The 23,753-nt window shown below is 50.1% G+C and overlaps 8 protein-coding genes across 8 annotated transcripts; 3 read left to right on the top strand and 5 right to left on the bottom strand.

Annotated features, from left to right (window-relative positions):
- Nucleotides 1–1,526: 1,526 nt before the first annotated feature.
- On the top strand, nt 1,527–4,650 carry FMAN_01484 (uncharacterized protein; the record flags this gene model as incomplete). Its single annotated transcript, XM_041835286.1, has 5 exons — nt 1,527–1,964; nt 2,103–2,427; nt 2,482–2,691; nt 2,744–4,506; nt 4,561–4,650. The coding sequence occupies 5 exons, from the start codon at nt 1,527–1,529 to the stop codon at nt 4,648–4,650; spliced, it is 2,826 nt and encodes a 941-aa protein (XP_041676825.1).
- A 566-nt stretch (nt 4,651–5,216) lies between these two features.
- Nucleotides 5,217–6,860, top strand: FMAN_01483 (uncharacterized protein; the record flags this gene model as incomplete). Its single annotated transcript, XM_041835274.1, has 3 exons — nt 5,217–5,489; nt 5,544–6,119; nt 6,168–6,860. 3 exons carry the CDS (start codon nt 5,217–5,219, stop codon nt 6,858–6,860), a joined length of 1,542 nt encoding a protein of 513 aa, XP_041676824.1.
- Nucleotides 6,861–7,122: 262 nt separating this feature from the next.
- FMAN_01482 (uncharacterized protein) lies at nt 7,123–7,356 on the bottom strand (the record flags this gene model as incomplete). Its single annotated transcript, XM_041835263.1, has 1 exon — nt 7,123–7,356. One exon carries the CDS (start codon nt 7,354–7,356, stop codon nt 7,123–7,125), a length of 234 nt encoding a protein of 77 aa, XP_041676823.1.
- Nucleotides 7,357–8,245: 889 nt separating this feature from the next.
- On the top strand, nt 8,246–9,815 carry FMAN_01481 (uncharacterized protein; the record flags this gene model as incomplete). Its single annotated transcript, XM_041835252.1, has 2 exons — nt 8,246–9,533; nt 9,595–9,815. 2 exons carry the CDS (start codon nt 8,246–8,248, stop codon nt 9,813–9,815), a joined length of 1,509 nt encoding a protein of 502 aa, XP_041676822.1.
- A 268-nt stretch (nt 9,816–10,083) lies between these two features.
- Nucleotides 10,084–10,423, bottom strand: FMAN_01480 (uncharacterized protein; the record flags this gene model as incomplete). Its single annotated transcript, XM_041835241.1, has 2 exons — nt 10,084–10,254; nt 10,319–10,423. The coding sequence occupies 2 exons, from the start codon at nt 10,421–10,423 to the stop codon at nt 10,084–10,086; spliced, it is 276 nt and encodes a 91-aa protein (XP_041676821.1).
- Nucleotides 10,424–10,959: 536 nt separating this feature from the next.
- Nucleotides 10,960–18,125, bottom strand: FMAN_01479 (uncharacterized protein; the record flags this gene model as incomplete). The annotated part of the gene is made up of 2 exons (XM_041835230.1): nt 10,960–17,968; nt 18,025–18,125. 2 exons carry the CDS (start codon nt 18,123–18,125, stop codon nt 10,960–10,962), a joined length of 7,110 nt encoding a protein of 2,369 aa, XP_041676820.1.
- Nucleotides 18,126–19,233: 1,108 nt separating this feature from the next.
- Nucleotides 19,234–20,595, bottom strand: FMAN_01478 (putative YHM1 (mitochondrial carrier); the record flags this gene model as incomplete). Its single annotated transcript, XM_041835219.1, has 7 exons — nt 19,234–19,320; nt 19,433–19,687; nt 19,740–19,917; nt 19,972–20,219; nt 20,283–20,324; nt 20,399–20,436; nt 20,532–20,595. 7 exons carry the CDS (start codon nt 20,593–20,595, stop codon nt 19,234–19,236), a joined length of 912 nt encoding a protein of 303 aa, XP_041676819.1.
- Nucleotides 20,596–21,617: 1,022 nt separating this feature from the next.
- FMAN_01477 (uncharacterized protein) lies at nt 21,618–23,704 on the bottom strand (the record flags this gene model as incomplete). Its single annotated transcript, XM_041835208.1, has 4 exons — nt 21,618–22,742; nt 22,794–23,498; nt 23,572–23,634; nt 23,696–23,704. 4 exons carry the CDS (start codon nt 23,702–23,704, stop codon nt 21,618–21,620), a joined length of 1,902 nt encoding a protein of 633 aa, XP_041676818.1.
- Between the last annotated feature and the right edge of the window lie 49 nt (nt 23,705–23,753).

Genomic DNA, 23,753 nt, shown 5'->3' with positions numbered 1-23,753 from the left:
GGAAATTTTGGTTCGAGGTCCTTTATATAGAAGCAGAGAGTTGCTGACTGTCTCAGTTAAGGACAAAGACCCTTTGTTTGCGTTCCAGGAACCGTTTCGTGCCGCGCCGATGCCGATACCGTGCCGCATTCTTTTTTGGGCCTGTTATATTGTTAGGGATGGTTGCTATTACCGCTGATCTTCAGCACACAATTTAAGTCAGTCCTCAGAACAACGCCGAGAAATGAGTGAGTTATTAGTTGACTTGCCCGAGTCCTGCATAACGCAGCGCTTTGAACCCAGTTTCCTTAACTGGAAATAGCCTGCCCAACTAAGTCTCCCGTACCGTACCTTAGACCATCCCATCCGCTCCTAAAACGTTCCCTGTTCCGAGCCTGTGGCTCGGTTCCAGCTCTCTCCCCTCTTTGTGCCAGATTCGACATTTCGCGCAGTCGAACTTGACGGTGTCAAGATTGATGATACTCTCTGTCCATTCCTGGGCACGCGTTCCTTAGGAGTTTTCCCCTCGTGGCTCTCTCCCGTTCCGAGTCAGAGGCGTCTGCATCCGCCTACATACTGTACGCACACGCATCCACTCTCCAGCCCACGACGCCGGGTCCGCTTCAGCGCGTCGTAGCGCATCCTCTCCTCCCCTCTCCTGGCATCTGTTCGAGGCTCTTGTCTTCAGATTTGCTCAAAGATATATCCAATCCAGGCTGGGCTTCAACCAGCAGTATTCAATTGCAGTACGTGGTTGCACAGTGTTAGGTAGTTCTCCCGCGTGCGGCCGGAATGCCTTGCATTATCCCGTTGTGTAAACGCTCTTGGCTTCCGTTTTATGGCTTAAGGGCTGGTCGAATTGGACTAACACGATGGGTTTCGAATAGGTTTCGAGTACTCCGAGTTGGGTGTCTCAACTCTGTGTCTTGGTGCCTGTATTGGGTATTGCCTCAGACCAGCTGGTGGCCTGGCGTGTACCTCGAGACAAGAGCTCATAGGACTCCAATCTTTGTCGTTCTGAACATTCAGTGCTTATACTAATTCAAGATACCCGTTCAATTTGTCTCACCTGCTGGCTGTCACTCAAAGGACGCAGTGCTTGTTTCCGCGGTATCTGCGCATCCATCCATCCCTCGCACTAGGTCGCCAAACTGCCACCAATTGGACATCGAACCAATTTATTCCGTTGGTTTCCCAAGCACGGTACTGTACAACACAGTACAGTGCAAGCCTTGTCAGTCCCTAAGGTACGGTAAATTCTTCTCCCTCCCTTGCTTGCTAGCATTTCGCTCTTCATTTAGTGCCTTCTTGTCTCTCGTTACTCAGACCTCGAGCGTTTTCATCCCTTCTCCATTCTCTCCCTCATACAGCCTACTACGGGTTTGAACCCCTGCTGTAGCTACCCTACCTTAGTCAAGCAAGCTCCACGAGTTCTTCCATCCCCGCAAGGATTTGGTCCCTCCATCTGCCATTTGTGCCTGCTGGCATTGAGTCTATCCCGTCCATGTTTATCTCTACCACTCAGCCTAGTCGCTGAAGTTGCGACAATGCAACCCAATCATGTTGACTCACAGAATGCTCACCCAACTTCAGGCATTGCCGCTTCAGGCCCGGCATCCATAGACCCCGACATCGAGAGCGACTCCGATCCTTCAGCCCCGGCCCACGGCCATCGAGATTCTGTCGGTTCAATTATTGACGACCCCTTCTTCCAGACCTACGACCCGGCCGTTCAAGCTGCAGCAGTTTCCGAGGACGAGGACCAATCTGATGGCAGTTCGGTCTACCAATCGCTAGAAGACGAGGACCACGAGCATCTTTTTCACGACACAAAGGGGCACAACTTCGGCAAAGCGGCCAAGCAAGCCAAGCGCAAAAGCGGCGGCGGAAAGAAAGTGAAGCCCGACAGCGATGATAACGAACCAAGCCAATACTGGCCGCCTCCACGACGAGAATCTTTGACCGCTACACCCTCTTCGTACTGGGTATGTAACCATGTTCCATCACATGCGGCCCCACCCTAGCTATCGCGGGGCAGCGTTGCTCAACAAACGGTCATCCGGGGTTTGGATGGTAGAGGCAGTTTTGCGACAGACGGCTGACCACAGCTTGACGCTATACAGTCCCAAGCATCACCGACTATGGAAAGTTTCAACATTGCCGTCATCGGTTCCACCGGCGTTGGCAAATCTTCCTTTGTCCAGCGGGTCTTAGGCCTGTCTCGCCCACCCATCTCGAATGCTTCCAGCGTCCGCATGCTGGTTGACAACAACTCTCACGCCGTAACTCTACTCGAGCTGGACCTGGAGTATTTCGAATTGAACCCTACGCAGCCCATCCAGTGGCCAAAACAGATCAATGGGCATATCGTCCCCCGCGTCGATGCTGCTCTTATATTATATGATGTCACCAATCATGAATCCGTGCGTGAACTACCTCAGACTTTGGGTATGAAATCCATCTGTTTGAACGGTTGAGGCTATACTAAATGTACAATTCTAGCGGCTCTCACGAACTCTGGTTTACCCGCTAGTCTGGTGGCTTGCAAGTGTGAGACCCCTGAAGCTGAATGGCAGGTCAATGCCGAAGCCATTGCGAATCATCAACTCTTTAAATCTTGTGTTTCAACCTACAAAATCTCCTCAAATGACGTTGATGTTGCCAAAACGTGCCTCCACACGATCTTGAGGGCCGCAATAGCCCATAGAAGAGGCGAGTGCACGAGGAAGATATTACCGACAGACTCTTGCTAACTATGTTGTAGAAGAAAATGGTGAAACGTTCTCGCGCAGGCGAGCGCAGTCTGCTGCCAATTTGGAAGCTCCCGACGTAGGCACGGGGCGCCCCATCAGCCAACATAGCAAACATAGTCGAGCAAGCTCCGATTTCTCTTTACTCAAGGGTTTCTCCAATCCACCAATTAACGAAAACTACCGGGCGCAATCGTCTCGTAGCCCCCGGCAAGGTCATACAGCCAGCTCGAATCCCGAGGCAGGAGAACTGGGCCAAGCGCAAACACTCAATAACATGTTGAGGACTCCTGGCATTCGACTCGATAGACCCAGTACCGATTCGTTCTTGGATGTGGATGAGTCTGACGCAGAATCCTACCGATACTCAGATGACATCCCGATACTTCAAAGAAATGACGATAACACGCTGGATAAGCAAGCGAAGATGGCAGGAGTAACATTCGATGAGCTAGTTGATCGACTTCTTGCTCCTCGCTTGACAAGAATCGACAACAACTTTTCTGATGTTTTTCTCTGTCTTTATCGCAAGTTTGCAGCTCCTGGTGAGCTATTTACTGCCATTTTAACCCGACTGGATAAAGTGAGAGACGATAAGACGGCGCATTACCTTTCCAAGACAGCCACACAGCTCCGAATTATTGAGGTGGTCGCGAAATGGGTATCACTTTACCCCGGCGACTTCGCCCGTCCTCAAACTAGACGAAACCTGGAGGAGTTTATCAGACATCTGAGTACAGAGCCGATTTTCTCAATCGCAGCGCAACATATGCGACGACACCTCCAATTCAATGTCGTGGAAGACGACGATACAGGTTGGGCAAACTCGGATGAGACTAGCGATAAGCTCGCAAGTGAGATCTTGTCAAAGGACATGAACGAGCTGTCGTCGGGTGTGAGTGTGTTGACTGTGGAGTCGGACTTGGACGTAAGACCATCTGGAAGCTCAGAGGTCTCTCTTGCGGACAGAAGCAGCAGTGTCTCGAGCCAGGTGCATTTCCATACATTTGAGGACTACGAAAGAGCCGCGAGCAACCTGGAACCTACGGACAACTTACCTATGAACAAATTCCGCTACCATATATTCATGGACATCCCCGACGATGATGTTGCGGACGAGCTGACGAGAATCGATTGGATCATGTTTTCCTCAATTCGAATACGCGATTTCGTTCGGCATGTCAGCCTATCTGCGTCCCAAAAGGAGCGTTGCAAGAGTTTACGGAATGTGAATCGAATGATCAACCATTTCAATCATGTTGCCAAATGGGTTGCCAACATGATTCTTTTGCGGGACAAAGCCAAGCATCGAGCGCTAATATTAGAGAAGTTCATGAACATTTCACTGAAGCTGCGGCAACTCAACAACTACAATGGGCTGGCGGCCATACTAGCAGGTGTGAACGGAACGGCCATTCATCGATTAAATCAGACGAGAACACTAGTACCAGCAGAAGTCCAAAAGCGGTTTGCGCGGTTGGGCATATTGATGGGAACCCAGAAGAGTCATTTCGCCTACCGTCTAGCCTGGGAAAATTCTTCCCTCCCCCGTATTCCTTTCATTCCCCTTCATCGAAGAGATTTGGTGTCAGCAGAGGAGGGAAGCAGAACATTCGTTGGTACTGATGGAGATCGCATCAATTGGAAGAAGTTTGAGGTCCTGGGAGAGGTCCTGTTACCAATCATGAAAAGCCAGAGCACATCATACCCAAATCTAACCAAGCACGACACTGCAAGAGAACTGATTCTGGGTTGTCGCATGCCAACGGATGAAGAGGTAAGAATTCAGTTGCATCATCACTCAAGGACACAAACTAATGGTGTCATGCAGGATATTTATCAGCGAAGTGTGCAAGTCGAAAGTGGCTCAGGGAATTTCGCTGAGCCGCCTAAGAAGAAGTTCCCATGGTTTGCAAAGTAATCTATCAATTGCTTGGACGGAGTTTACGGAGCACGCATGCGCACTATACTTATGGATGCAAACATCGGGAGCATGTTATAGACTTTGTGCGTCTATTGGCTTGGACTGAACATAGCCAGATAATGATGTACACACCTAGGATTTATGTGGTTGACTTACCTTAGTAGTAGGGGGCTCATATTTTGGACATCCACCCTACCCTAATGATTAGCGACTTGGCTACGATATCTATCAATATCTCTCAACAGCCTGCCTATAACATTTTGTATGATCACCGCTTATTGAAATGTACCTACCTTGAGGACCTGCTCTGGTAGATAGATAATGGACGTTATCAGATCGCTCCTCCTTTCCACTGTCCTGTCGTCAGGTTCTTCTCACATTGCATTGGGTAAGGTAGGTAGGTACTAAGGTTGTTAGGAAGGACAACCAGCTCCTTCCTTGACCACAAAAACAATCCTGGGGGTCATTTCCCACCAACAACACCGCGGAATATTTCGCAGGTATTGCCTCCCCTCCCGTCCCCTCCCATTGCGTACCTAAGGTAGTCAAAGCATGGAATAACAATGTCGTGCGCGTTGCGGCTCCCGACTATTCGTGTGATCGCAAACCAGGCAAATGTTGAACTATCAGCTTCAGCATCGATCAATATTGATGCCCCTGGTGGCGCATGGCATATTGCAACGATCAAGCATCTCTCCTCGGCAGTGGAAGATTCTCATCTTTGGATTGCTCGGTCCGGTGCTTGTTGCCTTGAGGTTTCTATTACAATAAACGGGCATCCGATCCTTGAGACTTTCCGTCTCAATGCCATCGCCGAGGCAGTCAGCGGTTGCGAGGTATGTTGGTTATGCCTTGGAACTTCCAGAGCTAGTTGTAACTGAGTTGATCAGGTTTGGGGTCGCCTGGGCATTCATCTAGAACCCAACCGTTCGTGTCCAGTTCAGCAACCTGGACTTCTATCTTTCTCACTCCAGCACCCAGATCTCTCTTCGGCTCTCGTTGCCCCAGTTTCAGCCTGTACCACAGCATTTCGAAGGCTAACGTTGTCGATCAATGTGGGTAACTTGTCTCAAGAAGAAGAACGGCCTCGAAAATGTATAAGAACGGGCAAGCGGCGGAAGAAGAGGGTTAAGTCGAAGGAAAGGGTCGAAGGCTTTATCGAGAGCAATTTGCTAAACACTCTGGAGCTGACCGACCAACAAGCTATAGACAGCTTCATGCTTAGTCTCAACTCCCTAGGCGAAGAAGGGAGCGTGAATGTATCGCAGACTCTCCCCAGGGAGGATACCATTCAGGATATCAAAGTATTGGAAGACCTGCAATCATCGTCCCTAATCGGAATTCTCTTTGAGCAATTGATGCTGGCGCCAGAGAGGTCGTACAGGGGCTACCAAGTCTGGGGCTGCGGACTCAGTTACTGCCTCACCAAGCTTGCGCCGGGAGTATTTCATATGCCCTATCTCAAGGTATGGGTCTCGGCAATCAACTATTTCAGTCGCTGATAAAAGAAGCAGAGCATATCGGACCGCGCCGAACTACTACCCATCATTGCCACATCCTTAGCAAGTATGCAGCATGCCGAATCGCCAGTGCTCAGACAGCAAGTGGCCGATCTAGCATCGGGCTATAAGGTTTATTCTCACCCACATAGTGCAAAAAAAGGCTCTGTGGACATACTGGAGAGAAAGGCATGGGAGGTACTTCTTCTAAATGTCAATATGCCTCCAGTGACAAATAGGAGAACGCCAAAAAGAATCATGTTCCCGACTCGAAACTCTCGCATGTCGGACCAAGGGTTCGTTGCTCCAGAACCAGGCGAATGCGTGCATCCAAAAAGTCAAAGTAGTACAATGATGGATGTAAGCTGGGACATCATAGATGGTTACCTCGACATTGCGAAGGATGAGGAGCATCACGAAGCAATAACTGATTTGAGTCTCGAAGTTGTCAAAACGGATCAAGATCTATGGAGTGATGCTACAAGTAGCCCAACCTTCATAGGTTGGCTAGAGCCATGGCCTGGTGAAACTGGTCGGTGTGAAACTGGTTTTGACACAATGGGGTTTATGGATGAGATGCCACTTGAGCAAGCTTGGATGAGGCAGGATATTGACCTCACAACAAGACAGGAGACAATAGTCGACCCAGCAAACTTCCCAAGTCTGGACCACTGGCTAATCTGCGATAATCAGTGTAACTTAGACTAACATGTGGTGATGAAAGCGTGTCACTCGGAAACTGAAAAGAGATTTGACCAGAATGGCGGGATTTGGTGATGCTCTAAGCAAGATTGATATATTATAGATAACGTATGGGAGAGGCAAGCGTAGCATGGCGCTTGAGCCTGTTCTATAGAAATGGTGAGGCAGATGTAATGTTGAATGTTAAGTCGATAAGATCGCAAACGAGTGCCCCATGGGCCAGGATATAAAGATTGACGTTGATCATTGCTGAAGGAATAGATGGTGCTTATTTGCTTGGCTTTGCTGTCTTGCCCGCTTTCTTCTTATCCTTCTTGTCCTGTTTTGCCTTGCGCTGCTCGGGCTTCATGGTTGCATAGTGAATGTACCAGAGAAGGACGATTTGCAGAATGACAGCCACAAGGACCACCAAGAGGATGGTGAAAATAATGGGTTGGTCATTGAGGACAGCAACAGCTTCGTCTGTAGCGCCGATAGAGGAGAACCAGTCAAACTGACCCATCGTGAAGGACAAGGTATGTTTGGTTGTGAGGATGAAGTTGTCGTTGTCGTAGTATTAGGAAGAGTATCGTATTTTTGATAAAGGAATGCCGGATTTTAATTTTTTTCAATCTCAATTAAGCCGTACAGTGCGCCAGTCACGTACAGAGTAGGAATGGAAGATAATATGTTCTTTGAATGGAATAGAATAAAGACGTACAGAGACCGAGATAGCTATGGGAAGAGGAAAAGAGTCAAAGTGACAGACGGGACGCGAAGCAAATGTGGTAAATGGTCCACCGTGAGTGGTGACAACGGTGGAAGACCCCTAACAGTCGCTTGGCTTCCAGGGGTGTTACTGAGACGTTTCACCTTGTAACAAAAGTCGACTGATGTGAAGGTGGCTCATGATTGGCTATGCTGACGATACAATTGTGAGAGTACGATGAAGCAAGCGGCTAGTACCTAAATAGAAGAAGGAACAGTTCAATCACACTCATCGGGCTTCATAATGGCGTCACTGATGTAGAGTGAGGAGTTCCGTATTGGGGCGGTTGATTCCATTCGGTGGCTTCAAGGAACGTCCCGACAATGGATGAGGTTGAATTAGACAAGCATGTTCTGGAGCACGTGATTATGAACGGAGAATGAAAGTTCCAGGGTCGGCTCTTAGGTGACTTCCATGGTGATGCAAGTCCTGATTTGATTGGCTTTTACTGTTCATGAACCGCTAACCGCATGGGGATTATGTCAATTGAGAACCATCCATTTCTTGGGTCCCCAAAAAATCTCTAGCTCGTGTGAGAGAGATACGACAGAGAGCGAGAGAGAGCGCGAGAGAGAGCGACGCTAATTAATCCGACCTCCTCCTCCTCCTCGTCGAATTAATACTCCTCAACCTCGTGCCGACCATGAGCGTCGCACGTCCGGCGCGCAACCTCCTCGGCAGGTGCATCGCCTCATCTCGAACCGCTTCAGTTACCGTCCCTCTCGTACCATGTAGTCAATTCCACAGCACACCACCCAGGTCGAAGCGAAAGTCTCGGTTTCGAAATGTCACGGCTCAGGAGCTAGGTCTGATCAAGGAGTCGGGTGAATTTACGGCGGGCATGGACAAGTACAGGCAGGACAAGTTTGCCGACCTGTCCAAGCAGGATCTCGAGAACCTCAAGGCCTCTTACACACCAGAGCAACTTGCGGCTGTTGAGCTGGGCGAGAAAGCCGTCAGCCCGGAAGACATGATCATTCAGGGCCGGCTACGTGACGATCCCTACAAGCCAACGTACATCGAGGATTATACTGTGCTGGACCCCCGCTACGATATCAAGCCGGAGATCGAAGGCACCCCGAGAGAGGTGCAATGGCCTGACAAGAGCGAATGGATCGACAATTACGGCCAAAAAATGATGAAGATCACGGACAAGAAGACGAGCGACCAACTTACCCGAGCCATGGTCAGAGCATTGCGACGTGTGAAGGAGAGCCAGGGAGAGGACTTGATAGATCTCACTGAGGATGAGCTCAAGGACATTGAAAAGGACCCTGAGCTGATCAAACGCTACATCATCGCCGAGGACGGCCCCGAGCCCACTGCAAACGATAAGGGTCCCGAGTTCATGACTCGTTCCCAGGCTGAGAAGTTGGATGAGGCTGTTGACGAGGCATGGGAGGCCGAGCTCGACAAAATTGTTGGTTTTAGCAGTCAGGGTGAGGTCGAGCCCTCGAACCTTGAGCTCATTCAGGATGGCCCCGCGGGTGTTGATCGGACCTACTCGGCTGAGGCACCTGATCTCGGCAAGGTCCCTGGTGTCAAAGGCTTGTACAAGCACGCCGTTGACCCCGAGGATCAGGGCCAGGATGACTCGGGCAAGTACCAGGAGATCAAGCGCCTGACAGGCATGAGTCTCAAGGACATTCGCTCGCTGCTGACCAAAGGTCTTGTGACTCGTTGGGTCTCCAATCAAACTCGTTTGGGCAAGGTCCGCAGTACCTCTGTGGTTGCCATCGCTGGTAACGGCAATGGCCGTCTAGGACTTGGAATGGCAAAGTCTACTGAGGCCGGTGTGGCTGAGGAGACAGCTCAGATGTTGGCCATCCGCAACATGAAACCCGTCCGACGATATGAGAACCGTACTATCTATGGTAATGTGTCTGCTAAGATTTCAGGCACTGTAGTCGAGCTGATGGCCCGTCCTCCCGGTATGTATACACTCATCACCGGCAACCACGCGATCATGCTAGCTAACCTCCTCCCTCCCAGGCTTTGGACTTCGCTGCCCTCACCGTATTTTCGAGATGTGCCGCGCCGCCGGTATCCATGACATCGCTGCTCGCATGCCCCGATCCAAGAACCCCATGAACTCTGTCAAGGCGGCGTACCAAGCGTTGACCAACCAGCCCGACCCCGAGCAGATAGCCATCGGCCGGGGCAAGAAGCTGGTGGACGTGCGCAAGGTCTACTATGGAGGAGCTGTATATTAAACCCACTCTCACGCAAACCAACTGTATCACCAAATGAAAAAAACGTGTATCTGTAGCCTGTAATAGAGAAATGTTTGTTTGATGCCCTCGGTATGGTAAAAAAAAAAAAATGGCATAGTTGATGTATCTATCATGGCTTGATATCAAATGTCTGTCGTATTGCCATGTGAAAGAAGGTATCGTTTCGCGCATCATATTTGGTTGGGTATCAATCCTTGCCTCTTCCACCACAAAGCTGCCTTTTCGTTCTTGTTTGATTCATTTAAACTTATTGCGCTGTCGATCCATCACCCCAGTCAATCTCCTGCTGCAAGACTATGCTGTAAACACTGGCTTTGAGAAGAGTAAAGGCTAGACTCGTCTTGCGCTCGAGCTCACGAAGACCGTCAAGAATTTCTGTGCTAGGGTTCGAAGCAAGATGTTCGAGGACAGTGGCGAGCTAGGAATAATATCAGTCAGTCTGTGCCTGTCTTTCGGATCCCAGCATAATGAGGCAGACGCACTTTGTTCATGTTATCGGCCAAGCGTTCGTACTCGTCCAAAACCTCTTGCTCCAGTGGTGTGAGTTCAGGAGGATCAAGAAGCCCCCCTGCTTGGGTTTGATCCATGGTGACTATTGCAATTGATTGATTGACGGTATGGGAAGACAAGTCGTGGATTATGTTGGTTATTGAATCTTGGTCCACAAATTATAGGTATGTTTACGTGCCAAGCTAGGTAGGCGCGGTTCTGGAGGGGCTCGTTTGATTCAGTTGCTGATAAGATAAGATAATTCATCAATCGTCAAATGAAGTGGGCCTCGGTTTGCTTCAGCTCACCTTTGTAGCCTACAAGCACTGTCTCAGTAAAGTTATTGATTCGTACATTCTTTTGTTACTAAAAAGTTGTCAAGAAAACATTATTCTCGTCAAAGCCGACCTAAGCAGATTGCGAATACTAAGGAAAAAGGGGGAAGGTCTCCAATCCGATCAAAACCCATGCCAATCCTGAACGCTCGCTCGTCATACAATCAATCGTTAATGCCCTTGCCAAATAAACATCGCCCACCAAACTCAAGTCTCCCTTGTCTCGTTTCCATCTCGAAATAAACATGAATGGTATGGTATGCCAGCTAAATCAAGCTTGTCGCCATTGCTCCTCCGCCTTAATTCCCATAGACCACTACCTCGTTGCCCTGCACTGATCCTGCATCAGTCCCAACATTGCTCTCTGTCCACTCGCTTTCGGTATAACTGTACTCACTACCCTCGTCACCATCCGTATACATATCTGTGCTGTTCGTGACTACGGTGCCTCGACTGCTTCTTCTCAAGGTTTCGTTGTCGCTGTCGCCACCCTCACCACCATCCGCTCCCTCATCATTGGGTGTCGATTCAATGATTATCGTCTCGTCTGTAGGGGTTTCTGTAACCTCTGGCGCTGTTGCTGACTTGACGTCTGCCTCATCAACCTCCTCGACGGTCTCATTGAGAGTATTCTCTTTGTCATTGTCAGCGAGGCCTTTGTCGAGATTACCACCCCAGCTTCGTTTGCGGTATGTTTTACCGCCGCCGAGGGGGGTTCGTACGCTCTGGCTGCGCTTGACACCTCCAGAAGCTACATTGTTGTTGATCTGGCTGAGCGAAACGATTCTGCGACCTGCTCCGTTCTGTACTGGAGCAGCCAAATTGCGTTTAGCATTCAGTGCCATGCCAACCATAGACTTCCGGCCATGTGCACCTGCTTCCGGAGACTCCTCTTCGTTGGCAGGCTTTCTGACACGTTTGCGGCTCATAGCATCGCCACCATTCCTATTCGCCTTTGCCATGAGAAGGACTCGTGAATGGTCCATAACGCCCTCGAGGATCCGGCGCTCCAGGTTTTCAGCACGAGATTCCATGTCGTAGAGTTCCTCTTTACGCATGTGAAGGGCCGTCTCCAGGGAAGAGACATCACCAGTCAAACGTGTCTTCTGGCGTATCAGACTCTCCTGTTCTGTTCTCAGCGTCATAACACTCTGTCGAAGTCTCTCCTCCTCGTCTCGGAGACTCGCAACTGCTGCCTCAACGTGATCCTTCTCCGCGAGCTTACGTTCCACAGATGCCATGGTCTCTTGGAGAGTCTTGGTATGGTCTTCGTGAGCCTGCTCAATTCGCTGCTTCTGCACTGAGAGGAACTCGGAAATATCAGCAGCTGTCTGGACTACCGAGGCATGAACCTTGTCCAGCGTATCAAGGCGACTGAAGGCTTGATCGGCAACGGCGCTGTGGTCGACCAATTTGTCGAGCTTCTCTTGCACAACAGCGTCGTCATATCGGCCATCCAGAACCAGATCGAGCTTCTCGCGGACCAAAGTATCATCGTACTTGGAGTCCATGATCAGATCAAGCTTCTCGCGGACGGGCGTATCGTCGTACTTTTGCTCAACAAGCATGCCAAGGATTTCCTTGATTGGTGCATCGTCATATTTTTCTTCGATGATTTTGTCAAGCTTAGACCGCACTTCGGCGTCGTCATACTTAGATTCGATGATTTTCTCCAGCTTTTCCCGAATCTCCGAATCATCATACTTGGACTCGATGATGGTATCTAGCTTCTGATGCACTTGAGAATCATCGTACTTCTCATCAATGATCTTGTCTAGTTTCTCGCGGACCTCTGTGTCGTTGTACTTTTCCTCGATGATTTTGTCGAGACGTTCCTTGACTTCCGAATCATTGTAAATCTGTTCGATAAGCTTATCCAACTTCTCATGAACATGTGTGTTATGAAACTTGTCATCAGTGAGAAGTGTGAGGAGGGTCATGAGCTCTTCAGGAGACTTGTGCTCGACAATCTTGTCCTGGATTTCGGTCGTCGAAGACTTTGAGTGTTCATAGTGTTCACCGACAAGTAGGAGAAGATCCTTGACAGACTCGAGAATCTTGGGATGAGACTCGCTGACCTCTCCTTTCAGGCTCTCGACAGCCGTCAAGGCCTCGGTGATTTGGTCGCGGGTTTGCTGATGCTCGGCCTTGTCCTCGGTGTGAGTCTCTTCACTGCGGGCCACGAGCTCCTCCACCTTGGTGAAGACAGTCTTAGAAGCCTCCTCCATCTTCTCCAGAGAATCAGTGACAGTAGAGCCCAGAGTATCAATGAGAAGCTTGAGCTCGTCTGTGACAGATTTAGAGCTTACAACGGCTGCCTCCATAGCCTCGTCCCGGGCTTCGCTGACCTTGCTTCTATCATCAAGGGTAGTCTGAAGAGTCTCATATTTGGCAATGAGCTCACCAATCTTCTCGTCGATCTTGGTGCTTAGCGTCTCAGTTGCCTCTTGAAGTTTCTCGTTGGACTCGACCTTGACGCCAGACACAACAGCCTTCGAGTCCTCAAATTCAGTCTTGATGGTATCAAGCATGTCTTTGAGGTCCTGATGGACGTTCTCGTTCTTGTTGATCTTCTCGCCGACGGTCTCCAGGAGCTTGCTAATGTTCTCGACACCAGTTGCGCCCTCTTCAAGCTTGACGTTGATGGTTCCTTGTAGTTCCTCAAGGAAGGTTTTGATCTCGGTAACGCGCTCGCCAACGGAGGTGCTCTCCTCATCACGGACTGCGATTGCCTTGGTTTGAGCGTCAACTGTGGTATCCAGCTTGTCCTGAAAGTCTTTGACAATAGATTCTAAGCCGGTAAGATCTTCTTTCTTGACAAGAAGAGCCTCCAGGCTGGTAATGTCCTCCTTGCGCGCGAGGAGAGCGAGGTCGGTGGTGGTAAAAGATTCAAGAGCCGTCTTGACTTCAAGAGCCAAGGCTTCAACGGCCTCGACATCAGCCTTGGTGACCTTGTCGGGATTTTCACTCTCTTTGGCAGCGTGTTCCTTCATCTCGTCAAGTCTAGTTGAGACTTGACCAAGAAGAGCTTCCAAGGCCGTGACCTCCTCTTTGCGGGAGACCGTCTCCAATTGAGTTGTAAGGGAGCCCATAGTCTCCCGAGTCTCAAGAAGCAAGGCCTCCACATTGTCGATGTGGTCCTTTCGAACGGCTTGCTCACCATCAATCAGATCGTCCAGTTGACCTTTGGTGTTGCGCAGGATAGTCTCGATGGCTTGCATGTCCTCCTTTGATGCAGGCTCATCGCCATCTCCCACAATTGCACGAGCGGTCACTTCTTCTCCATCCTCCTCCTTCTTCTTCTTTACCGAAGCCGATCTTGTGAATGTCTCCCGGGAGGCGATCTCGTCAACGCTGTCCTGAACTGTGCGAAGTAAATCCTCCATACGAGACAGATCACCTTTCTGAACACCCTCGTTCTCAGACTTGACAGAGTCGATCTTGATGGCAAGTCCAGCGATCAACACCTCGAGGTTCTTGATGTCATCCGATTTGATCTTTTCGGACGGCCCGTCATCTTCTGTCTTCTCAGTTGACACTGCAGCAAGGGCCCGCTCACTGTTGCTATCCCGCAAAGCCTCAATGTCGGAACGAACAGACTCAAGGCCGGTTTTGAGAGCATCAAGAATCTTCTCGTCGGTGGCTAAGTCTGCAGGTGCAATGGCTCGTTCATTGTTGCTCTCTCGAAGAGTTTCGATATCTGACCGGAGAGACTCTAATCCTGTCCTGAGAGCATCCAGAACCTCATCGTTTGGCTTGGTATCTGGAACTGGGGCTAAAGCTTTCTGGTTACTTTCTTGGAGTCCTTCGATGTCGGTTCGTAGAGAATCGAGGCCATTCTTAAGGGCCTCGATGACTTCATCATTGGTGGTATTATCGACTGGGGCGGCTGCTTCCTTTTGGGCAGTAGCGATTGCTACTATTTCGGCGTGAAGAGAGTCAAGACCATTTTTCAAGGTGACGATAACTTCATCGTTTGAAGTATTCTCTATGGGAGCATCAGGCCTCTCCTGGGCTGCAAGAGCTGCGATCTCGGCATGGAGGGAATCAAGACCATTCTTGAGAGTAACTATGACTTCGTCGTTTGAGGTGTCCTCTCCGAGTGCAGCACGATCACTATTGTCACGAGATAATTCAATATCGGCTTTCAGTGACTCAAGTCCGTTCTTTAGAGCTTCGATGAACTCTGTGCTGGATGAGTGGTCGACCGGTGCGATAGCCTTTTCGCTACTATCGCGAACGGCTTCAATATCAACGCGGAGAGAGTCAAGCCCGTTCTTGAGAGCCTCAATCACCTCGTCGTTGGTGGTGTTGTCGACAGGTGCAGCGGGCTTTTCAGAGGTGCTTAGACGAATAGCTTCGATGTCAACACGGAGAGCATCGAGGCCATTCTTCAAGGCCTCGAGAACCTCATCGTTCTCCTTGGGCTCAACCACAGCGACCGCCTTCTCTGTCTGACTATCTCGAAGTGCTTCAATATCAGCTCGTACACCACTGAGTCCTGACTTCAGTGCTTCAAGGACTTCGTCGTTGGCAGGAGGTGTAGACTCCAGCGTGGCAACGGCGCGGTCATTACTACTGTCGCGAATAGATTCAATATCAGCTCTGACGGAGTCCAGTCCAGTCTTGAGTGCTTCAAGAATCTCGTCATTGGCGGTCAAGTCGGTAGGCTTGTTCGTGACACGGTCCATACCTGCCCGGAGGTCGTTGAGGCCGTCATTAAGTGCGTCAAGGATTTCACTTGTCTCGGCTCGTGGTCGCAAAACCTCTTGCCGCAAATTGTTGAAGCCGGTGTTTAAAGCTTCCAGAACCTCTGTGTTGTTGGTCTGAGGTGGCAACGCAGGCACCATAGATGAGTTGACAATTTCGCGGAGACCCTCGAGCTCAGTCTGAAGCTGCTCACGAGATTCTTGGTTGGTGGTTGAGACAATACCTGCCATCTCATCCTTGAAATCTTCCAGAGACTTCAAAAGGTCATCCATAAACTCTTCCTGACCAGCAGCGCCAGTGGCACGATCAACATAGCTCTCCATAGCTTGTCGAAGGTTCTCAAAACCGTCCTTGGTCACATCCCGTACCTGCTCAGTCTCACGTCCATTGGCCGCGACAGTCTCTTTAGTCTCTTCAGACAACGTCTTGAACTCATGTCGCAGAAATTCCATGATCTCCCGAAGACGATCAGCAACATCATCATTGCTGGCTGAAGCGGGTACCAGAGCCCGGCTGGAGTGGACATCGAGGTCCTGGAGGCCTTCCCTAACGGCGTGTACAACGTCCTCGTGAGTGATGTCGTTTCCAGCACCTGGAGCAACAGGGAATTCAAACTCCTCAAGACAGTCACGAACTGCGTCAATGATTTCCTCCCTCGAAAGAGTGGCGGGCTGATCAACCTGAGGAGGAACAAAGTGCTTTAGACCATCTACAACAGCAGTGAAAACCTCGTCCCGAGTCACAGCGGGAGGCTGGTCGTCGCGGGGCGCATACTCCTGAAGGCCTTGCTTCAGACAAGCCAAGACTTCGTCCCTCTCAAGTCCGAGCTGCTGCACTTCGATCTCAGGCTTATAGTTCTCCCAGGCGTCTCTGACAGCTTCGATTACATCTTCTCGGCTCAAGTCGGGTAAGTTACTCTTGGTTGCCTCGTTGTCTTGGATGGCCGCTCTCATGGCATTGTATATCTCTTGGTAGTCGACAGCGCTTTTCTGAGTGTTGACCGAAGCAGCTGACTGGCGTCGATGTTCGCGGAGAACATGATTCAGCTGATCCTTCATTTGCTCAAGCCCCTCGTCGATAACGCGAGCGACTTCATCTTTACTCGGAGTATCGTGATCTTCAACACCTCTTCGAGAAGCTTGCTGCTCGAGCCGTCGGCCAATCTCTCGGCCCATGCCCAGGACCTCGCCTCGTAGTTCGCGGACAAGAGCCTTGACTTCGGCAGTAAGACCTCCGCCTTGAGAGACACTGTCTTTGACAGAGCGAATGATGCTTATGAGGTCGTCATTCAAAATTTCAGCACCACGAGCTGATGGCTCCGAATTTCGACGAGCCTCATTCCTCATAATGTGCTCAACGCGCTGGGAAACGGCGCTCCTTGCTTGGCCCGGCATGGTATCGCTGCGGCTGTTTTCTGACTCAAAGCTGAGGTTACGAGACCGGCTCGCATGAGGACTGCCGAGAGAGTTTCCGAGGATAATGGCCTGCTCCGACTGAGCCTTTACCTGTTCAATGACTTCGTCCAGCTTCTGGGATGTGGCCATGCCAGACAGTTTATTGGAAACTTCCTGTAAACGGCCGAGCAGAGACTCCTGCCCTTCCTTGGTGCCCATTTCCCGAATGATTCGCTCCAGAAGAATGACGGAGGGTGGCGCCTCAGAGCCAGCAAGAGAGGGTGTGCTGATGGACCCTCGCTCAATTGAATCGCCAAAGCTCTTGGGAGAGGGAATTCTAGGGAGATGAAAACCCCTGGTGCTTGGTGGAGAGAGATTGTGTGGCTTGTTGTCTAGGTAATATCCTCCAAAGGGATCGCGAGCTGGAGGAAGCCTATTGTGACCATCGTTGCCATTGCCGTGACTTCCCAAAAGCTCCCTGAGGCTTTTGCGGATATCTTCATCTCTCGAATTTGTAGCCTCCTTGAGGCTAAGGAGATCCGTAGCATTGTCCCTGCTTCGACGGCTCAACTGAGACATCTCCTTCTGAAGTCCTGTCGCAATGCTGGTCAGGCTGAGAATTTGATCAGACAACGCTTCTAGGTTCTGGGGACCTTTTGACAAGGTTAATGAGCCATTTGTGATATCCGTAAGAGGGTTCTCCGGTTCTTTGACAGGTGTGGATGAGGTCATGTGTTGAAGAGCAAGCATGGTGGACGATTGCGGCGGTGTGTTTTCGCCGAGGATGCTTTGAGGTGGAGGCCGTCGAACTGCAGGACGCAGAATCGGCGTCAAGCTGGGTCCTGGTACTGGTGTCGTGCTCGACACTACTGAGTCCTTTTCGTTTGGTCGATTATCAACATCCCGCGACCGAGAGGGCGTCTCCGGGCGTTGTTGACGCTCTGGTGATCGCGATGGCGAGCTGTGGCCGCTAGCACCCTCGATCATCATGCTGATATCACGGACTGAAGACTGCAGTCGGCGATGTCCCTTTGTCGGGGATTCTATTCTCTTGGTAGGAACCATGGTGCTCTCTCTCGCTCGCTCGTTAAGCGCAGCGTGAGCAGATGCGATAGCGCTCGAAGTTCCCACCCGTGAAGTTAATGGCGACCCCGGATTGAGAGGCAGCGGAGGGGGGCAGCGTTCGGGGTCGGAGCTGTCCCACCTGTTCCCTGTTAGTCGGCGCAAGAGACGCATGAGGGCATACACAAGAAAACATACATTGGAACAAGTGCTCGAAAATTGGGATCTGAAGAAGCCGACTGTTGATGTCTCAGCTGAAAGTCCCCGTCGTAAAAGCTGTCTCGCTCCGAAGAAGACATGTCTGTCCTGGTTCCTTGGAAACAAGTAATGGTATGTGAGAAGTGTATCGGTCTCAATGGCAAGAATGCGGACGGCGCCGCAGCCACGCTATTTACAAGAGTGCAAACAAAGTCGGTGGGGATTGAGGAATGCGGTGTAAGTATCTGAATATATTCGTTGCAACTAACGAGCAGGGAAGCAGGCAGTTTAACAAACAATCCAAGAGGGTATCAGATACAAGAGGATGATGGAATTGGAGGGAATGAAGTTAGAGCATCAAAGTTGGTTGCATTGTTTAATTCAGATGGCGCTGGGAGAAGCTATAACTCAATCTTTGGCTGTCCGTTGCGGTAACCGCAACCTGGTTTATTTTTGTTTCGGGCCCGGTTGGTTGCCGAGCAACCTCCCGCACTGACAATCAACTCAACGTTAGGCTGTTGTTGTACCGCACCCCTGGTTGACATTGACAAATCACGAGCTCACAACAGAGCAGATCACACCACGAATTGAGGGCCTTTGGACCGCCCTGTGAAGAGGGGCCTATGAAATACATCATTGTGGAATTCAACAGGGATCATGACCTTGCTCGCTGCTGTATCGAGCAAATCTAAACAAAGCAGCTGTGCCTACCGCTCTGAGGCCCTGGTAGATAGGTGACGTTGAGGGTGAGCAAGCCCAGCACCATCAATCACATTAGGCCTTTTAATGAGGTATGCAAAGAAAATTTCAGACCTTACAAGACGGTGGCCAAACGAAATCATTCAATATTACCTCAATCTCAGGCTGGCTTACCTGGATGGCTTTGTCACCGAGAGTCACGCTTGGCCTTACACTTACTTGTCTCCCACAGGACCTCATTCGAACAGCATCGCATGTATCAAATCAAATCGCTTTATTTATACAGAGTTGAGTGCCTCTCGACTGCTTCACTAACAGATTACCCGGCTTCCAAGCGAAGCCGATCCTCTCATATCGGCGCAGCGGCGTGTCTATCGTAGCAAACCTAATAATAACCTAATCCGTTTAAACTCCCATGTAAGCCTTCTTCGTCATCGGCGTCCAGATAGTACCTATCTAGATTCGTATATCTATCTTTAACATGAATTCAAATATTCCATAATCTCATATCTACTTCTTGAATGCAATGTCGAAGGCAGGAATCAAAGTCTGGGCAAGCCAGAAAGAGAAGACCAATTTGGGACCAGTCATGAGCAGCTGCAGGGCGGTATAAGTTAGCGTCTAGATGTTCAAGAGTGGGGACGGGAGTTGATCGGGAGCTGGCGGGCCGCAGAAAGACGGCTATCACTTTCTATGCTGGTGAACGTACCTTGGGGACAAGTCCCTTGAAGAAAGCTCCAGGACCCTCGTTCTTGGCCATATTGGAGAGAATTCGGAAGCCACTCTCAGGGTTGTCGAAGTTTCGGTTCTGGATACGGGTCTTGATAACGTCAAGGGGAGCAGAGACAACGAGAGAAGCGGAAGCGCCAGCAATAGAAGCAATAAAGTTCTGGAACCAGCTGGCCTTGTTGTAATCCTCAAGATGGAAAATATACTCCTTGGCAAAAGCAGATCCACCAAACAGCTACGCCAAGTTAGTCTTCCGAACCACCTCAAGGAGCAGGAGTCACACATACAGCGAAAGATCCAGGGGCATTACGGGCAGCAGTCCAGCCCCAGCCACGGTACAGGCCGAAACCCTCATCGGCAACGATCTTGAGGACACCGCGGCCACGGAAAGCCTCGGGGTTTGTCTGACGCTTGATCTTGAGGACGTCAAGAGGTAGGAGAACAATCTCACCAATACCGATCAGACTGTGGGCCGCATTAGTTCAAGCTTCTCGGGAAGCAGAGGTCTTCATGTCCTACCTTCCAGCAGTAGAGTGCATGATGGCTTTTCCGGTTTTCTTGCCGAAGGCGTTCTCAAAGTCTGCTCCATAGTGCTTGGAGAGGTAATCACGGGCAACAGGCTGGCCACCATACTTGTAGACACGCTGGAGGACCTTGTAACCGGCGGCATATCCCAGGCCGGGAAAGAGAGAAACGAATTTTCGTCCGAAGGGAGCGGCGGCCTTGTCTTTGAAGATGACCTTGTTCAACTCGCTGGCGCCGGATATCTACAAGATCAAATTGTCAATATCTTATCCAATGACATGCATCAAGAGACGTAGGTTGCTTACACGAGTCTGGTTGCTCATCAACCGCTTCGCAATGGTGTCGACCTTGTGGAGGGGTTAGTGAACAGCTCCAAGATTTGTCGCAACTGGTTGTGCTCAAAAGAGGTGGGGTTCCGTACAGGATGGAAGACGGCCAGCTCAGCAATACCAGCGGAACCTGTCAAGATATTGTCAGCTCAGACTGGAGATATCGATTGCAGGAAACCGTGAAGCAATAGCATAGTCGCCTGTTTCAATTGGAGTGAAACGTACCAGAGCCGAGGACACGAGCCAGGCCGGACTCCTTCTCGCGACCAGCAGCGACGGGGGGAGACATCTTGATGAGATAGAGTAATATAAATCAGATCAAGACACTGCTTTGACACTAGTTCCCAGGAGTTTTCACGAAGTTTGAAAAACAGAATCGTGAGCTTGTCGCGAAAGCAAGAGTTCGGGTATAAGTCTCAAGAGCTGGCTGCTTGGGAAATTTTTCCTTTCGCCCAATGCACTTATCTCTTTTTAGTTCCTGGGAATCCCTGGCCCCTGCTAAATCCCTGGCGTATTTGCGGTTGTATGTACCGACGTCGGAGAATCGTGGAGCTTTTAGCTATCCCTCTACAGGTTCCATTTGATTTTTTTCTCTCTGGTGTGATGTCGAGAGAGGCTCCACTCTTCAATCTCGACCCCTCAACAGCGGCCAAGCACGAGCCACAGTTTATTATACATACAAGCCACTAACAAGTAACCACGGTACCCTATAGCCGCGATAGTTCCTCTATAACCGTCTTGATCTGATGAACCAGGAGCACTTGACGAGGTTCAGACTCATTGCGGAAGAAACGCCATGATAGCCGGATACTATGCTTCCCGGGGGCCGAGAGCTCCATATTCAAGCTTCAAAGTCATGGTTCGAAGTAACAAAAGAAACTGCCGAGGCAAAGCGATCAAGAACTTGAATTACGAGCCTTCGTACCTTTCAAGAACAAGAATGAAGTTCCCCTCCGGGCAAAATACACAGTACTAGGTAGACAGGTCAGCCTACATGTTAGCGATATCTGTCTGGCCATATGTGCACACATGCTTGCTGATGGCCATCACACCCACAACATCAAGTCCCTACCTTCACCAACAACAAATTAAATGATCAAGAAACGAAGCAAAGGCGAAGAACATGTAAAAAAAAAAAGAGCAATTTAATGCGGTATTTTCGCGAGTTGCTGTTTAAAATATGGATGCAGAGATGATGTGAGGCCAACCCCCTACCCAACGTCAGTACCTAATACCCACGCCAACGGCCAATTCCAAGCGAGGTTTGAGCGAGGAGGAACACATATATGCCTTGGCGTCTCCTCCTACTCCTCAATAATCACGAAGCACAGATACCAACTCATCTAACCTCATGACTTGACCGAGAAGCTTGTCCTGCACTCCCAGATGCCTGTTGTATTTGTTGTAATGCTCTGTGGTCATGACCTCCTCTTCTTTGCCTTGCACGTCCTTCCTCTCAACAAACGAAAGAATGTTTCGTTCCTTATGGCGCTCAACCTCCAAGGTCTGAAGGCACCGGAGCATAGCCTTGTAGATGTCATCCAGTGCCTGCGTTTGGGTTCGCTCTTTGTCAAAGTACCAGAAGAAGAGCGTTCGATTGGCAAGTCGGCTGCTATCCTTAGGCACTTCTTGAACATCCACTATACCTGCCATCTGCATCGCAAGCATTTTGCCTTGTACGTCACCCTTCTTCATGAGCGCGGCGGCTGGAAGCATCTTCTCGTCAAGCTTGCCCTTCTCTCGGAGAATGCGGGTCAAGCGTAGACCATGGCGACCGTGGGATTGTTCAATGATAGCGTCCAGTTCGATTTCCCGCAGCTTGCATACAAGGCGTCCAAAGTCCACTGTCCATTGTCCACGGCCGTACATCCCACAATGACGGATGAACGGATACTTGCTTTCTGCAAGGAGAAGAAGATGACGGCGCATCTGAGAGATTCGAGTATCGTTTCCATTCGTAGCATCTTCAAATCTTACTCTGTTTTCTTGTTCCCCATTGGCTGTGTCATCATGATTGTCGTCAGCCCATTCATCAACTTCATCGTCAACGTCAAACGTCTTTCTTCGACCGGGAGGACCGGCATCTGAATCGTCAGAATCGTCATCTGACTCCGGCGCTGTGTCCCTGATCCGTTCAGCACTCTGCGAGTCAATTTTATCTCGTGGAGTTTTGCCGATTCCATTTTGTACGTTGATATTTTCGTCCAGGTGCTCAAATATGTCGATAGTTGTCACAGTTGGTTGTTGTCCAGGAGTCACTTCATCGAGTAGAGGGTCAGACTGGCACCTCGGAGAATCCGAAGTTAAAAGATCGAGCACTGTGCGGTAAACTTCACCAGTGACTTCCCCAAGCATTTCTGTTGCGAGTTCTGCCAGTCTCTGGTTCCGCAGCTCAACCAAGCATCTTTCATAATTTATCTTGATCACCACATTGGGCTGTTGAATGTCAGTCGTGATGTCAATTCGTGAATAATTGGACGTTCTTACGTTCAGTTTTGGAGCGTCGTATCCATGCCCATTTTGCGTCGCTCCATTCACAAGTTTCCGTCTCTTTGGCTTGGGACCTCCGCTCATGTCAAGCTGACGCTTCAAAGTTTTGGGCTGGTCTCTGTATGTTCTAGAGCGTTCGATGACCTCGCGTTGAGCCTCGATCTTCCCTTTGGTGACCTTTTCGCCTGGCCGGGGTTTGGTGACTTCGTCTTCGATCTCACGATAGACGTCCTTAGGGTTCCGGAAGCTTTCGGGCCGAACAGTCTCGACAATTTCTGCTCGAATCAGGCGAACAAGGACAGAGTTCAGGTGACTTTCTGATTCGATGAGGCCATCGTGAGTTTTATGTTCACCGTTGGTATGTCCATTGAGCTTGGGCGCCCTCGACCCGAAAGCCTGAGAAAGATCCGCGATTCGGGCATGACCCAGTTGCATCAGAGTCTGGGCGAGTTCCCGCTCCGCGATACCATATTGATTCTCAATCACATTTAGAATCTTCCCTGATCGTACAAGGTTGTAACAGGCATCAGCATCGGCTTGGTAGTACGTGATGTCGGTATTAGCGTCAGTGTGGTGGTAAAGAAGGTTTTGCTGTATCAAAACAGCGATGCCGTTTCGTAAGTATCGCGGCGTGAGAGACGTGTGCTGGGCCAGTTGCGCAATCGTCGACCGGCCTTTTGTGAGTAGTGCATTCAAGATTCGCTGTTTGCGACGAGCAAGTCAGCCCCACAACCACACTTGTATCTAGACAACTACGCTATAAAACATTACGTACCGAAGGAAGTTCGCCATGGAGGTCATTGACTAGGAGAGCACAAAGCTCAGCGGCATGTTTTGTCTGCCGTGAAAGGGTTGTCAGCTGGTATGTCTTGAACGGTTGTCAAGCTGCTTCGACTCACAACGAGCATTGCTTGCTCCTAGAGATCCTCTCACTATCTCTGGAGCTTCCACACTTGC

This window comes from Fusarium mangiferae (assembly GCF_900044065.1).
Source record: "Fusarium mangiferae strain MRC7560 genome assembly, contig: FMAN_scaffold001, whole genome shotgun sequence".
NCBI lineage: Eukaryota > Fungi > Ascomycota > Sordariomycetes > Hypocreales > Nectriaceae > Fusarium > Fusarium mangiferae.
The sequence above is the reverse complement of the archived record's forward strand: the minus strand, read 5'-3'. Positions and strand labels throughout refer to the sequence as shown.